The 18719-nt window shown below is 44.6% G+C and overlaps 1 protein-coding gene across 6 annotated transcripts in view; it reads left to right on the forward strand.

Annotated features, from left to right (window-relative positions):
* Positions 1–18719, forward strand: part of HEATR1 (HEAT repeat containing 1) — a 317329-nt gene that overhangs the window by 116638 nt on the left and 181972 nt on the right. For all 6 annotated transcript variants that reach the window (XM_029593810.1, XM_029593813.1, XM_029593812.1 and 3 more), the window contains 2 exons: positions 2022–2132; positions 17702–17819. In XM_029593810.1, coding sequence (XP_029449670.1) covers positions 2022–2132; positions 17702–17819 — 229 coding nt within the window. The remainder of the gene's footprint in view (positions 1–2021; positions 2133–17701; positions 17820–18719) is intronic.

The following is an 18719-nucleotide window of genomic DNA, read 5'->3' on the forward strand; positions in this document are numbered from 1 at the left end:
GGTAGCTGGGAGAATCTGAGCTCTTTTTTGGTTGCTAGAAGGAGGCCCCCGCCTCTTTTCTTTTGCCGTGGAAGGGAAAAGACGTCGTAGAGCTGGATGGGGAGTTGATTTATTAGCACTGAATCTGTAGGTTTAAACCACGTTTCTGTTATGGCACAGATGTCCGGTTTTGCGTCTAGGAGATAGTCATTGAGAATCAGTGTTTTCTTGGTGAGGGATTGCGCATTGAATAGTGTGAGAGAGAATAGAGCGAGGCCTAGGAGTTGCGTGATAGGTGAAATCATGATTGGGATAAGGGTCTTAGTGGTGCGAGGTTGGAGTATCGTTGTTTTTCTGGTGATGAGACTGTGATGAAGAATAGGGATTGGGATGCCAATAGACATTATGTTGTGCTGTGACCTTGTGATGTTGGGGAGGCTGGGTTGAATTCTTAGAGGCTAGATGGATGATTATAGGAGGCTAGGAGTGATGACTGCTGGAGACTGGATGACTGCTGGATGCTGATTGTGATGACTGCTGGATGCTGATTGTGATGACTGCTGGATGCTGAGAGTGATGACTGCTGGATGCTGATTGTGATGACTGCTGGATGCTGAGAGTGATGACTGCTGGATGCTGATTGTGATGACTGCTGGATGCTGAGAGTGATGACTGCTGGATGCTGATTGTGATGACTGCTGGATGCTGAGAGTGATGACTGCTGGATGCTGAGAGTGATGACTGCTGGAAGAATGGATGTGAAGAACAGTAGGGAGTCTAGGAGGGCTGGAGGTTTTTTTTGTGGGCAGCTGAAGTATTTACATGGCGTATGTTATTAGAACATATGAGTAGTGCTGGAGAACGTCTGCTGGCAGACTGAGATGGCCCTGGTGAACCCGCCTGGCCCTGGGGCACTCCAAGGGGCGCGCTAAGGGGCAGGCCCCTTAGTCGCGCTCCTTTGTGCGCGCGACGCCCGGCGCGCGACGCCGCTGGGAAGCGCGAAAGTTTAAAGGGCTCTAGCCGCGTGCTGATAGGCCGGCTGCCCTGGGGGCGCGGTTTCCGACTCACCGCTTAGTTTCTCTGCTTCGTCGTGGTTTTTTTCTATTTTTGCTTCCCTTCTGCCTTAAATTAATTGAAGTGGCGCTGCTTTCTTCTCTGCTCGGCTCACGCGGGGTGAGCGGGCTCTTGCCCCGAATGGGCCACGCCGATCGCGCGAGCCCCGACAGAGGTGAGGTGGTGGCTGAAGGCGGGTGGGCGCCGAAAAGGGAAGGCCGCTGGGAAGCGCGAAAGTTTAAAGGGCTCTAGCCGCGTGCTGATAGGCCGGCTGCCCTGGGGGCGCGGTTTCCGACTCACCGCTTAGTTTCTCTGCTTCGTCGTGGTTTTTTTCTATTTTTGCTTCCCTTCTGCCTTAAATTAATTGAAGTGGCGCTGCTTTCTTCTCTGCTCGGCTCACGCGGGGTGAGCGGGCTCTTGCCCCGAATGGGCCACCCTATCTCTCTGCTGTTGACAGAGGCTGAGATGCTGTAGGTCTTTGTGGAGGATGGATCATTTTCTAGTATAAGTGCCTCCTGCCCAGCACAGCCATTGTAATGACAATATACGGGCCTGTAGGAGAAGTGTGCCCTGGAGCCTGCCAGTAGATATCACAGTTGAGCCTCCTGCCGGTGGCTATGATCTGTCCACTGCTACATCCCAGCACCCTGCCTGCCATAGGAGTGGGAACCACATACACTAAGCTGTCAAATTAGCCCAACAAAGTCCTTGTTGAATTTATCTTTTTCAGTCTCCTTGACCCCATTTTTGGTAAAAGATCTTTGCACAATGTATGGTTTGAGATAATGTGTTTCCATGTTCAAAAGTATGTAGGACGGGCATGCTGTACAGGATGAACAGACTGTGGGACACAGTGAGAGGTGCTCCCTGTGGTGGCTGCTGATCCTGCTCAGGGCCCTGTGAGGCTGCGTTGCACCCTGCTGTGTAACAGCCTATGTTTCCTACTCCACTGAACTGCTGTTTCATTTCTTTTTGTCCCATTTGGTTAGTACATTCCTGGAGGAGTTCATCACCTATGGTACAGAGAATAGTGCCAGTTCTGAAGAAATGTCTGAACTGAAGAAAAGACTCCTTTCTCTCATCAGGCTTCTTGAGAGAAAGTAAGTTTTCCTCTGCTATGTGACCCTGCCACTGGGTGATCGGGTTTGACCAACTGCCCTATGGTTACAATATACTTAGAACAAGGAAGAGAATTCTAGAACAGTATTTTCACTCTTGTTATGGTGATTTTGAATACATGTCCTAATCCATGCATCAGTCATCTGTGCGTTTAGACCAAGGGGTGGGCAATCCCATTCCCTGAGTCATGAATTAATCTAGTTTCCATGATGCCTGCAGTGAATATTCATGAGATGTATTTACATACATTTGATTCAAGAACCTGGTACCTTGGCATATTTTGGCTACTCTGAAAAACAGACTTGTTTATAGTCCTAGAAGACCAGAATTGCCTACCTGTGCATTAGGGAGCTTCTTCCCAGACCTTGTGCAAGGTTAATACCGGCTATGAAGAAAAATTGGTTCTTACCTACTAATTTTCATTCCTGTAGTACCATAGATCAGTCCAGACTCCTGGGTTTTGTACATCCACCATCTGCTGGAGACAGAGAAATACTGAGGGACTGCAGGTGGCACACTGGGATATGTACAGTGCCAATTAAACTTTCTCTGTCTCCATCTGCTGGAAGGGAAACAAAACACAGGAGTCTGAACTGATCTGAGTATGTACAGGGAATGCGCAATAGGCTCCCTCAGCACATCAAGTCCCAGATCACGTAGAAAATAATGTAGCGGCTATTTTCTCTGTTCAGTCACAGTACATATAAACATTTTCAAGAAGATTTTTGGCTTGCTTGACTTCTCAAAAGGAAGATATCTCTAGCACTTGTGCTATTGTATGCTATAGCCATTATTAATCCCATACAGGTAGGCAATTCAAGACATGATCTGAAGAGACACATGTTTTTAGCTGTTTCATCTTTTTATTGGGCCTAATAAGGCACATCTGGCTGGAGATTTCAGTTTGTGCCTTTAAGGATGGAGCTGAGACCCTGTTTATGTTGGTTATTTAAGCTCATAGTAAAAACTGGAAGGCTTCAAACATTGTATACATCATTAGTCTGCAGGTATTCCCTGCCTGCCTTCGGTTTGTTTATAAGGTGCCAGAAGGAAAGAGGTTGGGCTATGATTTGCTCCTTTGGGCTTTTTTCCAAGGAGAAAGTAAACATGTAGAAAACAGCCATGTAATTAAAACAGTGGCCACAAGATGGTGCCACAGTATCAAATGTAAAGTTTCTTTGCGACAATATTTTCTAAGAGATCCATAATTAAAAACATTTAGCCGTCTAGCTCAGAAGTTAGCCAGCTAAATGAATATTTGGGCACTTATCAGGCTAAGTTCTAGCCAGCTAGTAAGATTGTCGATTAGAATTTACCTGACTCAGAAGTTGGCTCAGAAGGTTTATTGTTACCAGATGCCACTGAGTGTGGTGTGAGTCAACATTCCATTCCTGTACTGGTTCCATTGGTTTCTCCTTCTGAAGTTGGAATGGATATGATTAGTTCTACACCAATAGAGGAAGAAGAATTAGCATCTGTGTCTATATCAGACCCTGAAAGGGTTAAGTCTACCTACGGATGAAATTAATAGAGGGGAAAATGAAGAGCTGTTTGAACCAGCTGAAATTAAAGGACATTTGGAGAGTAGTTGTTAGAATGGAAGTTAATTTGAGTAAATCAATTGCTCAACTATCTGTTGTCTCAGAAGGAGCCACATTGAAATTAAAAGACCCAAATAAGCGTTTCAAATATCGAGAAACAAAATGTCATATTTTCAGAATTTGTCTACTATTGAGGTGACTTTGTCAACTAATATGAGAGACTGCTTGTATAAACATTCTCGAATGGAGTACTTTGAGAATACTACTAGGGCTAAAAATCATTTATTAAATTTTTCCAAAAACTAGATTGGTATCCCCCCTGGAATTGTTCAGAAAGTATATTAAGGAGATTTTGCAATAGGATATTACCTTGTCTAGATGCTTTTATGTTCTGGAAGCAAAGAAACAAGACAGTGGAGAGGACGGTTTAGGTATAATTACATCATTTAATAGTACTAATGTATCAGGTTATTTAAATGATTCTCAAGATGCAATCAGAACTAGAGCTACTTTAATCGTTACCTTCTTGGCTGAGTTAGAGAACTTATAATTCAGCAAAATTTTAAATTTAAAATGGAGAAGTTTTGTGGTGCAGTGATCCAAATATTTCCTGATATTTCACATGAAACACAGTTGCATAGAAAGATTAAGAAGGTTCAGTCCTTGGGGGGGGGGGGGGCGGGAACGGACAATTTTCTTGAAATTTCCCTGTAAATGTTTGATTACTTTACAGGGAAACAGATATCGTTGTTGATCCTTCTCATTTGGAAATTGTTATTAGAGACAAATCCATGGAGACTTCTGGTGTAAGCTAGGAAGTATTGATTATGAGGTTATATTAGTTTTGTTTAGCTGCAGGTCTTCATACTATTAAAATTTCCTTTTGTGGTTCTATTTCCTTAGACTCCTATAATGTGGACTTAGAAGGTTATGAGCTTATGATGATTTTGCTTTGTGTTGCACTGGAGGTGGACCCTTGGCCCGAGGTGGGGTTGATGCTACCCGCAGGGCAAGTCCTATGGGTCCCCACAGTCAGAAGGCGCAGCTGGCTGAACGACGGAGGCCAGCAGGAGCTTCGCCAATACCAGCCCTCATTCCCTGCAGGTTGAGCCCTTGGGTGCCGGGGCCGGCTGGTCTTAGGTGGGCTTCCGTCCGATGACGGATTCAGCTAGGGAGCAGCAGTGGTAGCAGGAAGACGAAGACAAGTCCAGACGAGGCAGAGATCCAGAGACCCAGGTGCCAATGGAATACGGGAGACAGGACAGGTGGCACCCAAGTAGTAGAAGGCCGAAGCCTGAGAGGCCAAGTCCAAGGTAGTACAGTAGGAGGCGTAGGAGAGCAGGCTGTGGTCGGGACAGGTGGCAAGACAAGGACAGGTGGTCAAACGAGCAAGGGTCAAACCAGAAGGCAGTCCGAACGTGGAAGGCAAGGATCAGGTACAAGAGCAGGAGCCAGAAACGTAGACAGGATCAGGAACAAGCAACAAGCACACAAAAAACGAAGAAACCTGTTGCCAAGGCAAGGAACCACTGGCTGGGCCTGGCCTTATGTACCGGAACCCAGTGATGATATCATCCGGGGCCGCGGGGTGGATTCCCGCCTCGGCCCCTTTAAAAACCAAGAAGGTGCATGTGCGTGTCTAGAGGGCGGCGTGGCGCTGAACGGCGGTATCTCCCTGTGAACCATGCGGGGAGGCCATGCCTGGGAACCAAGGAGTCCGCAGAGGAGCCAGGGATGGCAGAGGGGGCTGAGGTGTCCTCCATATCAGTGGAGAACGCCTAGGACTCCTGGGTTTATGGAGGATGGGCCTCCATGCCACGGGATTGCTTTGGTGGCGTCGGGGGTAAGTGGGCCTGGACATGGGCCTGCCGCGGGCAACACACGCAGCACTTTGAATTATTTTCCTTATTTGTAATGTTTTTTCCTGCTCATTATCCTTGACCTGGATGGTTGAATGCAATGTTTGTTGTTTGAAAACCAATAAAGAATAAATTGAAAAAAAAAAATAATTTAGCTGGCTAAGTTAGGGATGTTCCAGGGGTGTAACTGGGAGGAGTTGTTAGGCAGCCTACTCCAATATTCAGAGTTAGCAGGATAACTTAGCCGCTTGGTACACTCCCCCTCGCCATACCCCTGGCATCTTCTAAAGACGGAGGGGACAGTGACCGGTTCTCAATGGTCTTGCCGATTTTCAGGACATTGAGATCCTCCGCCTCCTCGATGCCGGGGAAAGACCAGGCCAAGCACCATTGGAGATCCCGCAAACAGACACTGGTTGCCATCTGGTTCCAGTGAGGGTACCGACAGCTGCCGTGCTGCCACCAAAGCAATCCCGTGGCATGGAGGCCCATCCTCCAATAAACCCAGGAGTCCTAGGCGTTCTCCACTGATATGGAGGACACCTCAGCCCCCTCCCTCAGTCCTGTCCTCACCAGACTGTCAGGAAGAGTTGTACCACAGTGTGCAGAGAGTGGTGCTCCGAGCTCTGTGGTGCTTTGAGCCACCCCTGCCACTGACCCCCATACCGGTGCTGGAGCCCTGCCCAAGGTTTGTTTTGTTTGTTTGTTTGTTTGTTTATTTATTGGCTTTTCTATACCAATGAACGTTGGGCACATCTCATCGGTTCACAGTGAACAAAAAGTATAGCTAAACAAGCTTTTCATAGAACAATGAACAGTGCGCATAAGGTAGAACAATAGAGGGGAGAGCAAATAAGATAATGGGGGGCAAAAACAATAGGGTCGAAATGAACATTGAACTGAACATGTTACCATAAATTAAAGTGGAAAAATAGTGATTAAATACATTTAGTTAAATAGTGGGATAAAATCACATCAGTTAGAGCAGCAGAGTTCCGGGGGAGAAGTAGGTAATCAAGAGTAGGCTTGTCTAAACAGGGAAGTTTTAAGGTTCTGCTTGACTTTTTATGGGCAGGGTTCTTGAACTGACTGACTTTCACATCAATCAGTCCATTGTCTTGCCTCCTTCTTTCCGAGGCCTCATTGCCATCCAGGGGAACGTGCTATTCATATGTTGGATTGAAAGAGGACTCTATTTGGAATGCACAGCAGTTTACAGGCAATTCACTCAGCTCTTTGTGTCTTTCGATAACAACAGGCTGGAGTTGCGATGGGTAAGCAGACTCTATCTAATTGGCTGGCGGATTGCATTTCCTTCTGCTATGCACAAGCGGGCCTTCGGCTTGGAGGCTGAATCAAAGCTCGCTCTGTGAGGGCCATGGTGGCATCGTAGTCCACCTGCAGGCAGTCCCCATTGCTGACATTGCCAGGCAGTGACATGGCGTTCCCTGCACACGTTTGTTGCCCTCTACTGTTTGGACAAGGATGGTGAGAAGACAGTGCCTTTGGCCAATCTATCCTCCACAGTCTCTTCTAGGTTTAAGAACATAAGAAATTGCCATGCTGGGTCAGACCAAGGGTCCGTCAAGCCCAGGATCCTGTCCAGCAGAGGCCAAACCAGGCCACAAGAACCTCTTCCTACCTTAGGCCCGTGATTGGGAACATAGCTGTCCCCCTGCTGACCAACAGCACCACAGTTGTTGTTGTGGCTGTTAGCATCTTGTTCTGTAACTGTTGGTCTTAGTTGTGCCAGGAACAGCCTGCAGCTTGGTATTCACCCATCTGTGAAGACTACCAACTTGCTTGTCCTAGGAGAAAGCGCAGTTGCTTACATGTAACAGGTGTTCTCATAGGACAGCAGGATGTTAGTCCTCAGGAAACCTGCCCACCATCCCGTGGAGTTGGGTCATCCTACGTTTTGTTGTTTTATTTTTTCGCTCGTATGTTTGCTATGTTTTGAGACTGAAGGGGGACCTCATGTGGACACGTGGATGGTGGCATGCTGGTCATGCTCAGTGTGCCAGTCAAAGCTTCTAGAAACTTTGACAACAGTTTTCCGTGCCGGGCTCCAACTGATGATGTCGCCCATCTGGAGGACTAACATCCTGCTGGCCTAGAACACCTGTTACAGGTAAGCAACTGCACTTTACAGCAGGAGTGAGCAAATGTTTAGAGCTGCAGGATGCCCCTCTCCCTTTTTCCATCCATGCAATTGGTTGGACTCCCTTAAGTTGTTACCTCTAGAAGTGGGAGAAACTGCATATGATTGAGAGCCACTTCGGACTCTACTCAGATGTTTTCTTTTTTCACAGAGATGTCTTGCTGAGTTTGTTGGCTCAGATCCTAAATACACTTAGGGGTAGATTTTCAAACCGCGCGATTTGGCCTACTTTTGCTGGCGCATCAGGCGCAAGCAAAAGTACGCTGGATTTTAGTAGATACGCGCGGAGCCGCGCGTATCCGCTAAAATCCGGGATCGGCGCGCGCAAGGCTATGGATTCTGTATAGCCGGCACGCGCCGAGCCGCGCAGCCTACCTCCGTTCCCTCCGAGGCCGCTCCGAAATCAGAGCGGCCTCGGAGGGAACTTTCTTCTGCCCTCCCCTTTCTTTTGCCCTCCCCTCACCTTCCCCTCCCTTCCCCTACCTAACCCACCCGCCCGGCCCTGTCTAAACCCCATCCTTACCTTTGTCGGGGGATTTACGCCTCCCAGAGGGAGGCGTAAATCCCCGCGCGCCAGCGAGCCGCTAGCGAGCCGGGACGCGACCTGGGGGCGGGTACGGAGGGCGCGGCCATGCCCCCAGACCGCCCTGGGCCGTAACCACGCCCCCGGACCCGCCCCCAAAACGCTGCCGACACGCCCTCTAAACGCCGCGACAACCGGGCCCGCCCCCGACACGCCCCCCTCGGAGAACCCCGGGACTTACGCGAGTCCCGGGGTCTGCGCGCGCCGGTGAGCCTATGTAAATAGGCTCACCGGCGCGCAGGGCCCTGCTCGCCTAAATCCGCCCGGATTTGGGCGGATTTAGGCGAGCAGGGCTCTTAAAATCCGCCCCTTAGTGTGGCCGGAGGTCAATTTTAAGCGTCCTGTTTCTTTCAGTCCCTATATCTAATTCAAGAGATATTGGATTTAAAGAAGATAAATGTGACTCTCAAGATTCCTCATTTCTGCATGGAAACTCCGAGGTCCAACTCTGAGGTCCATTATAGCTGTGGTACGCAAGAGAGAGTTCTTGGCATCTCTCGCCTTTTACAGAGGCATATCTGCACATAGCGATCAGGCCGGAGCACCAGAGATTCCTAAGGTTCGTGGTCCTAAGGGAACATTTTCGCTTTCGAGCCCTTCTCTTCGGATGGCGACGATTCCACATCCCTTCACCAAGGTGATGGTGGTGATGGGAGCTGCATTGCAAAAGGAGGGTGTGTTGATGCATTTGTATCTAGCCAACTGGCTTATTTGTGCAAAATCAGAGGACCTCTGTCAACAATCAGTACAAAAAGTGCCAATGTGCTTGAAATCTGTAGGATGTGTGGTGAACCTAGCAATGAGCCATTTAGTCCTCTTTCAAACTCTGGAGTATCTGAGCACTCAGTTCAACACGCTGGCAGAGAGAGTGTTTCTCACGGAGAGAGATTGCTGCAATTCCATAATCAGATTAGGCTTCTTTTAGAGCTTTCAGTTTCCAAGGACTGGGAATATTTACAGGTCCTAGGTTTTATGGCATTGACATTGGAATTAATGTATTGGACATTCATGCATAAGCAGCTTCTGCAGGGGGTCTCTTCTGTCCTGCTGGAATCCATTATTGGAAGAGTTTCATTTCCCTCTTCCATTAGAGGGGGAAGCCAGGGACAAATTTTGTGGTGGCTTACTCGCACCAGTCTCGAGCATGGTGTGGAACTGGAGGTTCTGAATTGGGTAAACGTCACCACCGATGGCAAGCCTTTGCAGATGGAGAGCAGTGTGGCAAGATCAGTGGGCTTCTGGCCAGTGGTCCAAACAGGAGGCCTCATGGTCTGTCAATTGGTTAGAGATGAAAGCAGGTTAGTAACTTACTCCACACCCAGGCAGCCTCAGCGCCGACAGCGCAACAAAAATCAAAGAGAAAAAAAAGTTTAAAAACGCTGCCAGAATTCAAAAACCGCGCCGAGAACCGAAGCCCCGCCCGGCGACCCAAGCCTCCAATCGGAGCCAGCCCAGAGGGGCTTTAAATCCTCTTCAGACCGGCGCCATCTCCTTTTCAGCGCTGCTGCCACCGTCGGGGAAAACTTGCGCGATCGGCGCCGAGCCCCGCCGGGGGAAGGTTAGTAACTTACTCCACACCCAGGTAGCCTCAGCGCCGACAGCGCAACAAAAATCAAAGAGAAAAAAAAGTTTAAAAACGCTGCCAGAATTCAAAAACCGCGCCGAGAACCGAAGCCCCGCCCGGCGACCCAAGCCTCCAATCGGAGCCAGCCCAGAGGGGCTTTAAATCCTCTTCAGACCGGCGCCGCGCGCCGAGCGTCGCGCATCGAAGAAGCACGACAAAGGGGCCTGCCCCTTTGTCTCGCCCCTTCGTCTCAGCCCCGAGGGAGCCCCTAGTCTACACCGCGATCTTCAGTTCCGGTTCCTACAACTCTATGCATCTTCAACAGCCTGCATAGTCAGCTCCTTCTTCATAACAGCGTCTCCAACTATAGTTTGAGTACAAACGTCTCAAAACAGCGGCATTATTCATCAAACCCTACCTACCCGCAAAGAACTCACCAAGCCATCCCCCAGACAGCTGCACCCAAGACTCCAACTACAGACCTGCGCAACCCCAGACCTCCAGCGCAAATCACTCCAGATTCACACTGAGAGCCAGAGTTGCCAGCAGATGCTACAGATGAACTCATATATCTTATAAAAAAGGGGACACTCTTCGAAATACAACTGCCCAGCATTTGCCCTGCATTCGTCTGACTTCATTCGCCCTGCATTCGTCTGACTTCATTCGTCTGACTTCATTCGCCCTGCATTCGTCTGTCTGCATTCCCACCAGCATTCGTCTGACTGCATTCCCACCAGCATTCGTCTGACTGCATTCCCACCAGCATTCGTCTGACTGCATTCCCACCAACATTCGTCTGACTGCATTGTGCAGACACTAAGGAAGCCCCAGAATAGAGCCCTTCAAACCTCCAGTCTTGACCATCGTTTTCATCTTTAATCAAAAATGACTCAACACAATACCAATTATATATAAAAGCAGGAGATTCACACCAAACAAACAAGCCGCCCCTTATGAACCACAAACTCGTCAAAAAAGGCTCTTACCAATCATGATTTCCCCGCTAAACCAACTCCTAGGCCTCACACTTTTCTCTGTTACCCTTTTGAATGCTCAATCTCTCTCAAAAAAAACTCACCTACTAAGTGACTATCTAGAGGAGGAAAAACCAGATCTATGTGCCATCACTGAATCATGGCTAAAACTAGAGGATGCAGCCCTGATCAATCAACTTCCTCTCCAAACATACGACATCTTTTCCATCCCTAGACCTAAGAAAAGAGGAGGTGGTTTGTTATTAGCATCAAAAAAATTTATAGGATTATCTCTTCTCACATCTATTGCCTCTCCTAAGCTTGAATTCGCCGTCTTCAAATCATCTCACTTACAACTAGGCCTCGTCTACGCTCCTCCAGGCCGTCTTGACTCCGACCCTTCCCCTTTAATAGAATATATAGCTCGTCACATCAACACGGACTCTCCAGCCATACTGCTTGGAGATTTCAACCTTCACGTAGATGCTAACCCTCGTTCCTCTAATTGTGAAACTTTTATCAACACTCTCAACTCCATGGGATTTTTTCAACTAATAAACGAATCAACTCATAAAGCTGGCCATACCCTAGACCTAATCTTTATAAATAAAGGTCTCTCCCTATCGGCTCCAGTAGTTTGCTTGCCAATCCCATGGTCTGATCACAAGCTAATCCGCTCATCCTTAGCAACCCACCTCCCAAGCACTACTACCTCATTAAAAACCTCGATTCAATTCAGAAAACTATGCAATCAGGAAACCCTTATCACACATCTATTGGAAGAACTAAAACACATAAACATCTCGGACGCTGACTCAGCCATCTCATCCTGGTCCTCTATAACCAAAAAAGTTGCAGATCAGACATGTCCTCTTATCTCCAAAACCATCAACTCTAACAAAGAAAAGAAAAAGCCATGGTATCCCCCGACCTTAGACATTTAAAGCGGGAACTTAGAAACAAAGAACTCATCTGGAGAAAAAACCCGACTTTAGAAAACAACTCAGCCTTCAAAACCATCATGCACCAATACAGGATCTCCATCCTACAGAAAAAAAAAGATTTCCACTCTCGAAAAATCCACCACTTCATCTATGATCCAAAAGCCCTTTTCTCCCTGGTCTCATCCCTCACTAAACCACCCACATTCATCATCCCAGATGAAAATCTGCAAGCAAAGCCGAAGAACTTGCTATCTTCTTCAAGGAGAAAATATCCAACCTACTTAAACCACTCCTTGATCAGAAAAAAACTTCCCCCCAACCTCCTCTCTCAACTTCCAATCCTCTTCAGACTTCAAGCCTTGAAGCCTTCGAGCCAGCATCCACTATAGAGATTGAAAATATTCTAAAAAAACTTAAACCTGCTTCCCACCCGCTTGATTCGATCCCTGCTAATATGCTCATTGCTGGCGCAAAAGCTATTGCTAAGCCCATTGCTCAAATCATTAATACCTCCCTTACACAGGGCTCAGTGCCAACCCCACTCAAACTCGCTATACTAAAACCCCTTCTAAAAAAGCCTAACCTCTCTCCGGAAAATCCAGCCAACTTTCGGCCAATAGCCAATCTCTCATTTATAGCTAAAATCCTAGAAAGATTAGTCAACCATCAACTTTGCGAATTCCTGGACGATAACAACATTCTCGCCACAACACAATTTGGATTCCGCAAATCCCGAAGCACTGAATCCCTTCTCATTTCTCTAACCGACAATATTCTCTTAAACCAAGAAAAAAAACACCCCTGCCTATTGATCCTCCTTGATCTCTCAGCAGCGTTTGACACTGTAAACCACAAGATCCTCTTAGACCGACTAGCAGAGATTGGTATTAAAAATTCAGTACTCAACTGGTTTAAATCCTTCCTACAAGACAGGTTCTATAAAGTTAAGATAAACAACTATGAATCTCAACCGATCAGTTCTATTCTTGGCGTCCCTCAAGGATCCTCTTTATCCCCGACCTTATTCAACATTTACCTGCTCCCACTCTGTAACCTACTCTTTAAGCTAAATCTAACCTACTACCTGTATGCGGACGACGTCCAAATACTTATTCCTATCACCAAATCCTTGCAAGAAACTCTTCACTTTTGGAATTCATGCTTCCTCTCCATATCAATCTCCTTGCTGATCTCTGTCTAGTTCTGAATACCAACAAAACGGAATACCTCCTAATCACCCAAGAAGGCAACTACCAACTCTCCAACACTCATCCTCCGGCACCACCTCCTCTATCTACCCAGGTCAGAAACCTTGGAGTCACTATGGATAACCTACTGAATTTCAAAAGTTTTATCAATAACACAGTGAAAGAATGCTTCTTCAAACTCCAGGTTCTAAAAAGACTCAGACCTTTATTGCACCCACAGGATTTCAGATCAGTTCTGCAAGCAATCATATTTTCTAAAATTGATTACTGCAACTCCCTTTTACTTGGACTCCCAGATATCTCCCTAAAACCGCTACAAATGCTCCAAAATGCCACTGCCAGGATCTTAACTAAAGCAAAAAAAAGAGACCACATAACACCAATATTAAAAAATCTCCATTGGCTCCCTATAAAATACAGAATCACCTACAAAACCCTTTCATCCATTCATAAATCCATTTACAAAGCCTCATACTTAGACCTCAGGATCCCATTCCAGCTACATACTTCCTCCCGTCCACTGAGATCTGCGCAAAAAGGCTCTCTGAAAACCCCTCCACTCAAAATTTCATCAAACAAAAGAGCCTTCTCCACTGCAGGTCCGACCCACTGGAACTCTCTACCATCAGATCTCAGGCTTAAACAATGCCCCCTCACTTTTAAAAAAAGACTTAAAACTTGGCTTTTCTCTCAAGCCTACGATTGAGTACTATTCACAAAGCCCTCCTCCAGATCTATGCAATATAATACCTCTTAGATCAACAACTAAAGAATTAATCTTCCAATCCCTCTTGTCCATTTTGCAGATACCTAATTCATAATTGATTTATTTTAATTCGCCTGTATATAACTTTTCTATTACTACTGTTGTTGTTTTATTGTTCATTGTTATTAGTATTTATTCAATTTTCTCCAAGTTCATTTTCCCGTTCCATGTAAGACACACTTGTTAAGTCACTCCAATGTTATATGTAAACCGAAGTGATTAGCAACATTGTTGCTAGAACTTCGGTATATAAAAAAAAAAGTTAAATAAATAAATAAATAAATTTCACATTTTTTGACTGTCTGCCAAGGTTACACAGCCATCCAGTACAGATCCTATCAGGCAATGTTATGATGGTGGCTTATATCAATAGTCAAGTCGGAACCAAGAATCAGGAAGTGGCTCAAGAGGCCTGGGTGTTGATTCTCTGGGCAGAACAGCACTTGAAGCGGCTGGCAGCATCTCACATCGCCGGAGTGAACAATGTTCACGTGTATTTTCTCAGTCTGAGAAAGATAGACCCTGGGGAATGGAGGCAGCGATGTCTCATTCATGGAAGGATGGGGCATATCCTGACCAAAGAGAAATCCAAGACGTTGTAGTTTTACAGCCACTGAACAGAGCATGGTTCGGAAGGAATCTGATCTCTGGTATTTCCATGGACTTGAGGGATTCTTCTTTACCTTCCCTCCTTGGCCTAACTGGCGAGGCAGGGATTTCAATGCACTTCTACTAAAGGCTGAACAGCGCTGGATTCATTGTTTAGATACTGTTCATCCTGCCGGATTAAACGCTGCACTCGAATTTAACATATTTTTATGATCGTTCTCCTATACTATCCGCCCGTCATTATAATTTTCCTGGTTTCCAAGGTAATACGACGCCCAGACGCCGTATGAGGTCGTCACGTTGCTAAAAGAGTGGGCTATTTAATTCAGGAGACTGGCCTGATGTGGTCTCTGTCCCGGAACTTTGAAAACTGAGACTCTGCGTCCTCAAGAAGAGGTTTGCTACACCAACAAAGCAAAGTGCTGCTATTATCTTTATTTTTGTTGCAATATGTCTGACAGCCTTATTTGTTTGTTTACAGAATCCTACTACAAATACATTATAACAATACTCTTGGGCACAATGTCCTGTTTTTTTGCCACATTGACTCCTGATGAAGCAACCTTGTCGTTGCGAAACACCGGCCACTGTCGAGTCAATTGTAAGATATTCATTCACGGGTACAGATGGACACGTTATATAAAATTATATATATAATTTAATATATAAAATTATATTATATATATAATTATATAATTATATATATTATATTATAATTATATTATAATTATATTATAATTATATTATAATTATATTATAATTATATTATAATTATAATTATATAATTATATAATATTATATATATAATTTAATATATAAAATTATATATATAAAATTATAGAGAACTCCTTATTTACATTGTACACTTGTATATAATTATCCTCCTCTATCTCTTTTATTTCTTATAATCCCAGTTCATGATCCCTTGTTAATTGTAACTGCTTCTCTTCTCCACGTTTAATTATGTTTTTGGTTATATTTCTGCACCCCTGTTTTCTGTAAACCGACATGATGAGAACGAGTTCTTGAATGCCGGTATAAAAAAACCTTAAATAAATAAATAAATAAATAAAATCACGTAATAAAACAAATATAAATATATTCTTTTATGAATCCTCTTTTTAAAAATGCACACTATATCACAACTACAATAAAACAGCAATAATCATAAGAACTTAAGATTTGCAATGGGTGCAGAGCAGAACTAGGATTGTTCATATTATAACCCGTAAACAAAAACAAAGCCAACAAACGATCCTGCATGCAAGATGCCAATAGTACAAAAGGAGTCTGCCAATCCGATGTACAAAATGCTCACCAACTCAAAAAATTATTTTAATGTGTGTATAAAAACTGCATCAGCAAGCCTGGCGACGTGCTTTGTATGATTCAAAGCCATCCAGTCATTTCAATCATTTGCAGTTATAGAGACTGTGAAGAATCAACAAAAAGTGCTTCCAACAATTTTTAGAGATTTTTTTTGAATAAATTGTTATTGGATCTGATGTTTCTGTGAAGTATTCTTTGTTTACCTTTTAATATGATATTGTTTATTTCTAAACTGCAGTACATATAAAATCTGGAACACAATGCCCCCAGAGATCAGACTACAAAGTGATCTCAAGGCATTCAAGAAAAGTTTAAAAACATTGCTTTTTAAACAAGCATTTTACAAAGAGACAGGAGAATAGAGAGAAATTACTCAGGAAAAGACAGAAAGGCACCGACACAGTACTTAGGACTTTACAGTAGATTAGTATAATGAACTCTACACAATAAGCATAACTATAATACTATGTGTGATAAAACTACCCGTGTATGTACCTTGGTACAATTGGTCATGAACTACTTCACTAAATGACTATGTCTAATGATTTATTGTAACTGAACCTTTGACGGCACCTGTTAGAATGTACTATAGTACACTTTTACCTACATTAAATATGCCGTTGCGATGGTATTTAACTTAGCAACGGTATAGAAAAGTTTATAAATAAAATAAATTAATACAGATCAATAAGCTATTTTTAATGTTGGTAAGTGCTTGAAACAAAATATTTTAGTGTCACTGATGATGCATGATGGCTGTTGCAGACTTCAAAGAAATTGTCAGGTGCATTCTAAGGTATTGGTAAGAGTACAACTAGTATGGCTCAAACCTATATGCCTACTGTCCACCCATGTTGACCTTGCCCCTCCCCAAAAAAAAAACAAACCAAAAAACTCAGTTCTGACTATGCAACTGTTGGAATCATTAATGTTCCTGACACCCCCCCACCCCAAATCCCTCCTCTCCTCTCCCCTTCCACTAAGAGGAAGCTGTAATGCACTGGCAGTCCCTCCTTTGAAGCAACTTTTCTCAGAACCTCTGGTGAGCCGCGGTTCAGTGCAGCAGCTTTTGTTTGTTTAGATGATGATTGACTTGCAATAGCCAGCATCCTCTTGGAGGCTTGATTATGCCCCTGTGTTTGCACACCTCTGTGTTATAGCATTGTTTATATACTAGTAAAACTGCTGGCTCGAAGGAAGCACTTTATCTGCAGATATCTCATGCATAATCACTGTGGCTATCCTGAAAATTCAACTGACTTGGGGGGGGCACACCATGAGGTTGGCATGTGGCACATTTTGAAGCTAGTCTGAGAGTTCTTTTTCACTCAACGCACAAACTCTGGAATTTGTTGCAGTTAGTGCAGTTAGTGTAGCTGGGTTTAAAAAAGGATTGGATAAGTTCTTGGAAGCGAAGTCCATTACCAGCTATTAATCAAGTTGACTTAGAAAATAGCCACTGCTATTATTAGCCTCAGTAGCATGGGATAGACTTAGTTTTTGGGTATTTGCCAGGTACTTATGGCCTGGATAGGCCACTGTAGGAAACAAGATGCTAAGCTTGATGGGCCCTTGGTCTGAGCCAGTATGGCATGTTCTTATGTTACAAATAATCCAAAAAAATAGTGCAGAATAAACTAAATGTCCACACAAGACTCGGTGATATTCATAAGTATTTACCCGGTTCGGCAACTCCACAGTTTCTGAATGATACAGTATTATGTTCAAGCGGGTCCCCCCGACACGGACCCTTGTTTCACCGTGAGGCTGCGTCGGGAGGGACAGAGATAACTTTATCAAATCTGTACTATTTTTTCGGATTATTTGTCTATTGCGTGCAGTTTTACTCCTTTTTTATTTTTTTGGATGTTCCTATGTTACTACAGGACCAACTAAAGCACAGCCATAGAGTAATGTCCCCTTAGTTCCTTCTCTGGGTTTGCTGTGTATTTTTATTTTGTAAAGAAAAGGGTTTCTTGTTCAGAGTGTACTTTGTTGCTGGTTTGCAGGTACCCAACAGCTCTGGATTTGGTTCTGGAGGAAGGTCTGAAGGCTGTCTCAGGTGGACCAGGGCACGAGCTCTTCCACCAGTTCCTCAGCCTTTCCACAAGCGGGGGAAAGTATCAGGTAGGCAAAGGTTGGGCAGTCGGTAACATAAACTGGCACAAGACAATGCTGCGCTCTCCTCTGGATCTCCTGGTGCTAGTTGAATACTTGCCACTGAGAGTCTTTATGCTGTGGTTGGTCCCAGTACTTATGTCATTGCTACCCCAGCCATACCAAGCAGGGCAGCATTCACACATAACCATGATGCTCACACCTGCCATGGCCAGTGCTAGCTGAGTGTCATATGGAAAAATAGCATTCATGTAGAGAATTTTATTTTATTTATTTATTTAACACTTTTTTATACCGACCTTCATAGTAATAACCATATCGGATCGGTTTACATTTAACAAGGGTATAACTGTAGCATAACTGAAGAAAATTAAACAAAAGGAGATGAATAAGGCAAGTTACATTCAACAAGGGTAAGGAACTTGGAAGCTTATATAGCTGGAAGGAAGTAAAGGTGGAAATAATTAAGAAATACAATGGAGGATACGGGTTAAAGCTTAAGAGTGCTTTAACCTAGAGGTGCCCTAGAATAAATGTGACATGACATAAAAGATGAAATGCAAGGTATAAACCAGACAACCGTCACAATTGTATTTCATTACTTGCAAAACGATTTGGTAGAGCATCATTTTTTATGTAGCACCAGTGGGGTATACAGCACTGTACAAGAGGTTTTGCATGATTGCACTGTCCCTTTCGTAAGAAATTTTGTAGTCTTTAAGTGTGATCACCTTAAGGCCAACTTTATATATTGATAGATATATATATTTAGATGCCAAATTGCAAGACAACCACTGCCCACAGTTTTCAGACTCAGATTCAGTCTTAACAGATCCAACCACCTGAGCTCAGACACCTCTGTAAAATCCAGCAGCAGTCACTTGACCCCCTCATGCTCACCTTTTTAAG

Source organism: Rhinatrema bivittatum, chromosome 3 (assembly GCF_901001135.1).
Source record: "Rhinatrema bivittatum chromosome 3, aRhiBiv1.1, whole genome shotgun sequence".
In the NCBI taxonomy this organism is placed as follows: domain Eukaryota; kingdom Metazoa; phylum Chordata; class Amphibia; order Gymnophiona; family Rhinatrematidae; genus Rhinatrema; species Rhinatrema bivittatum.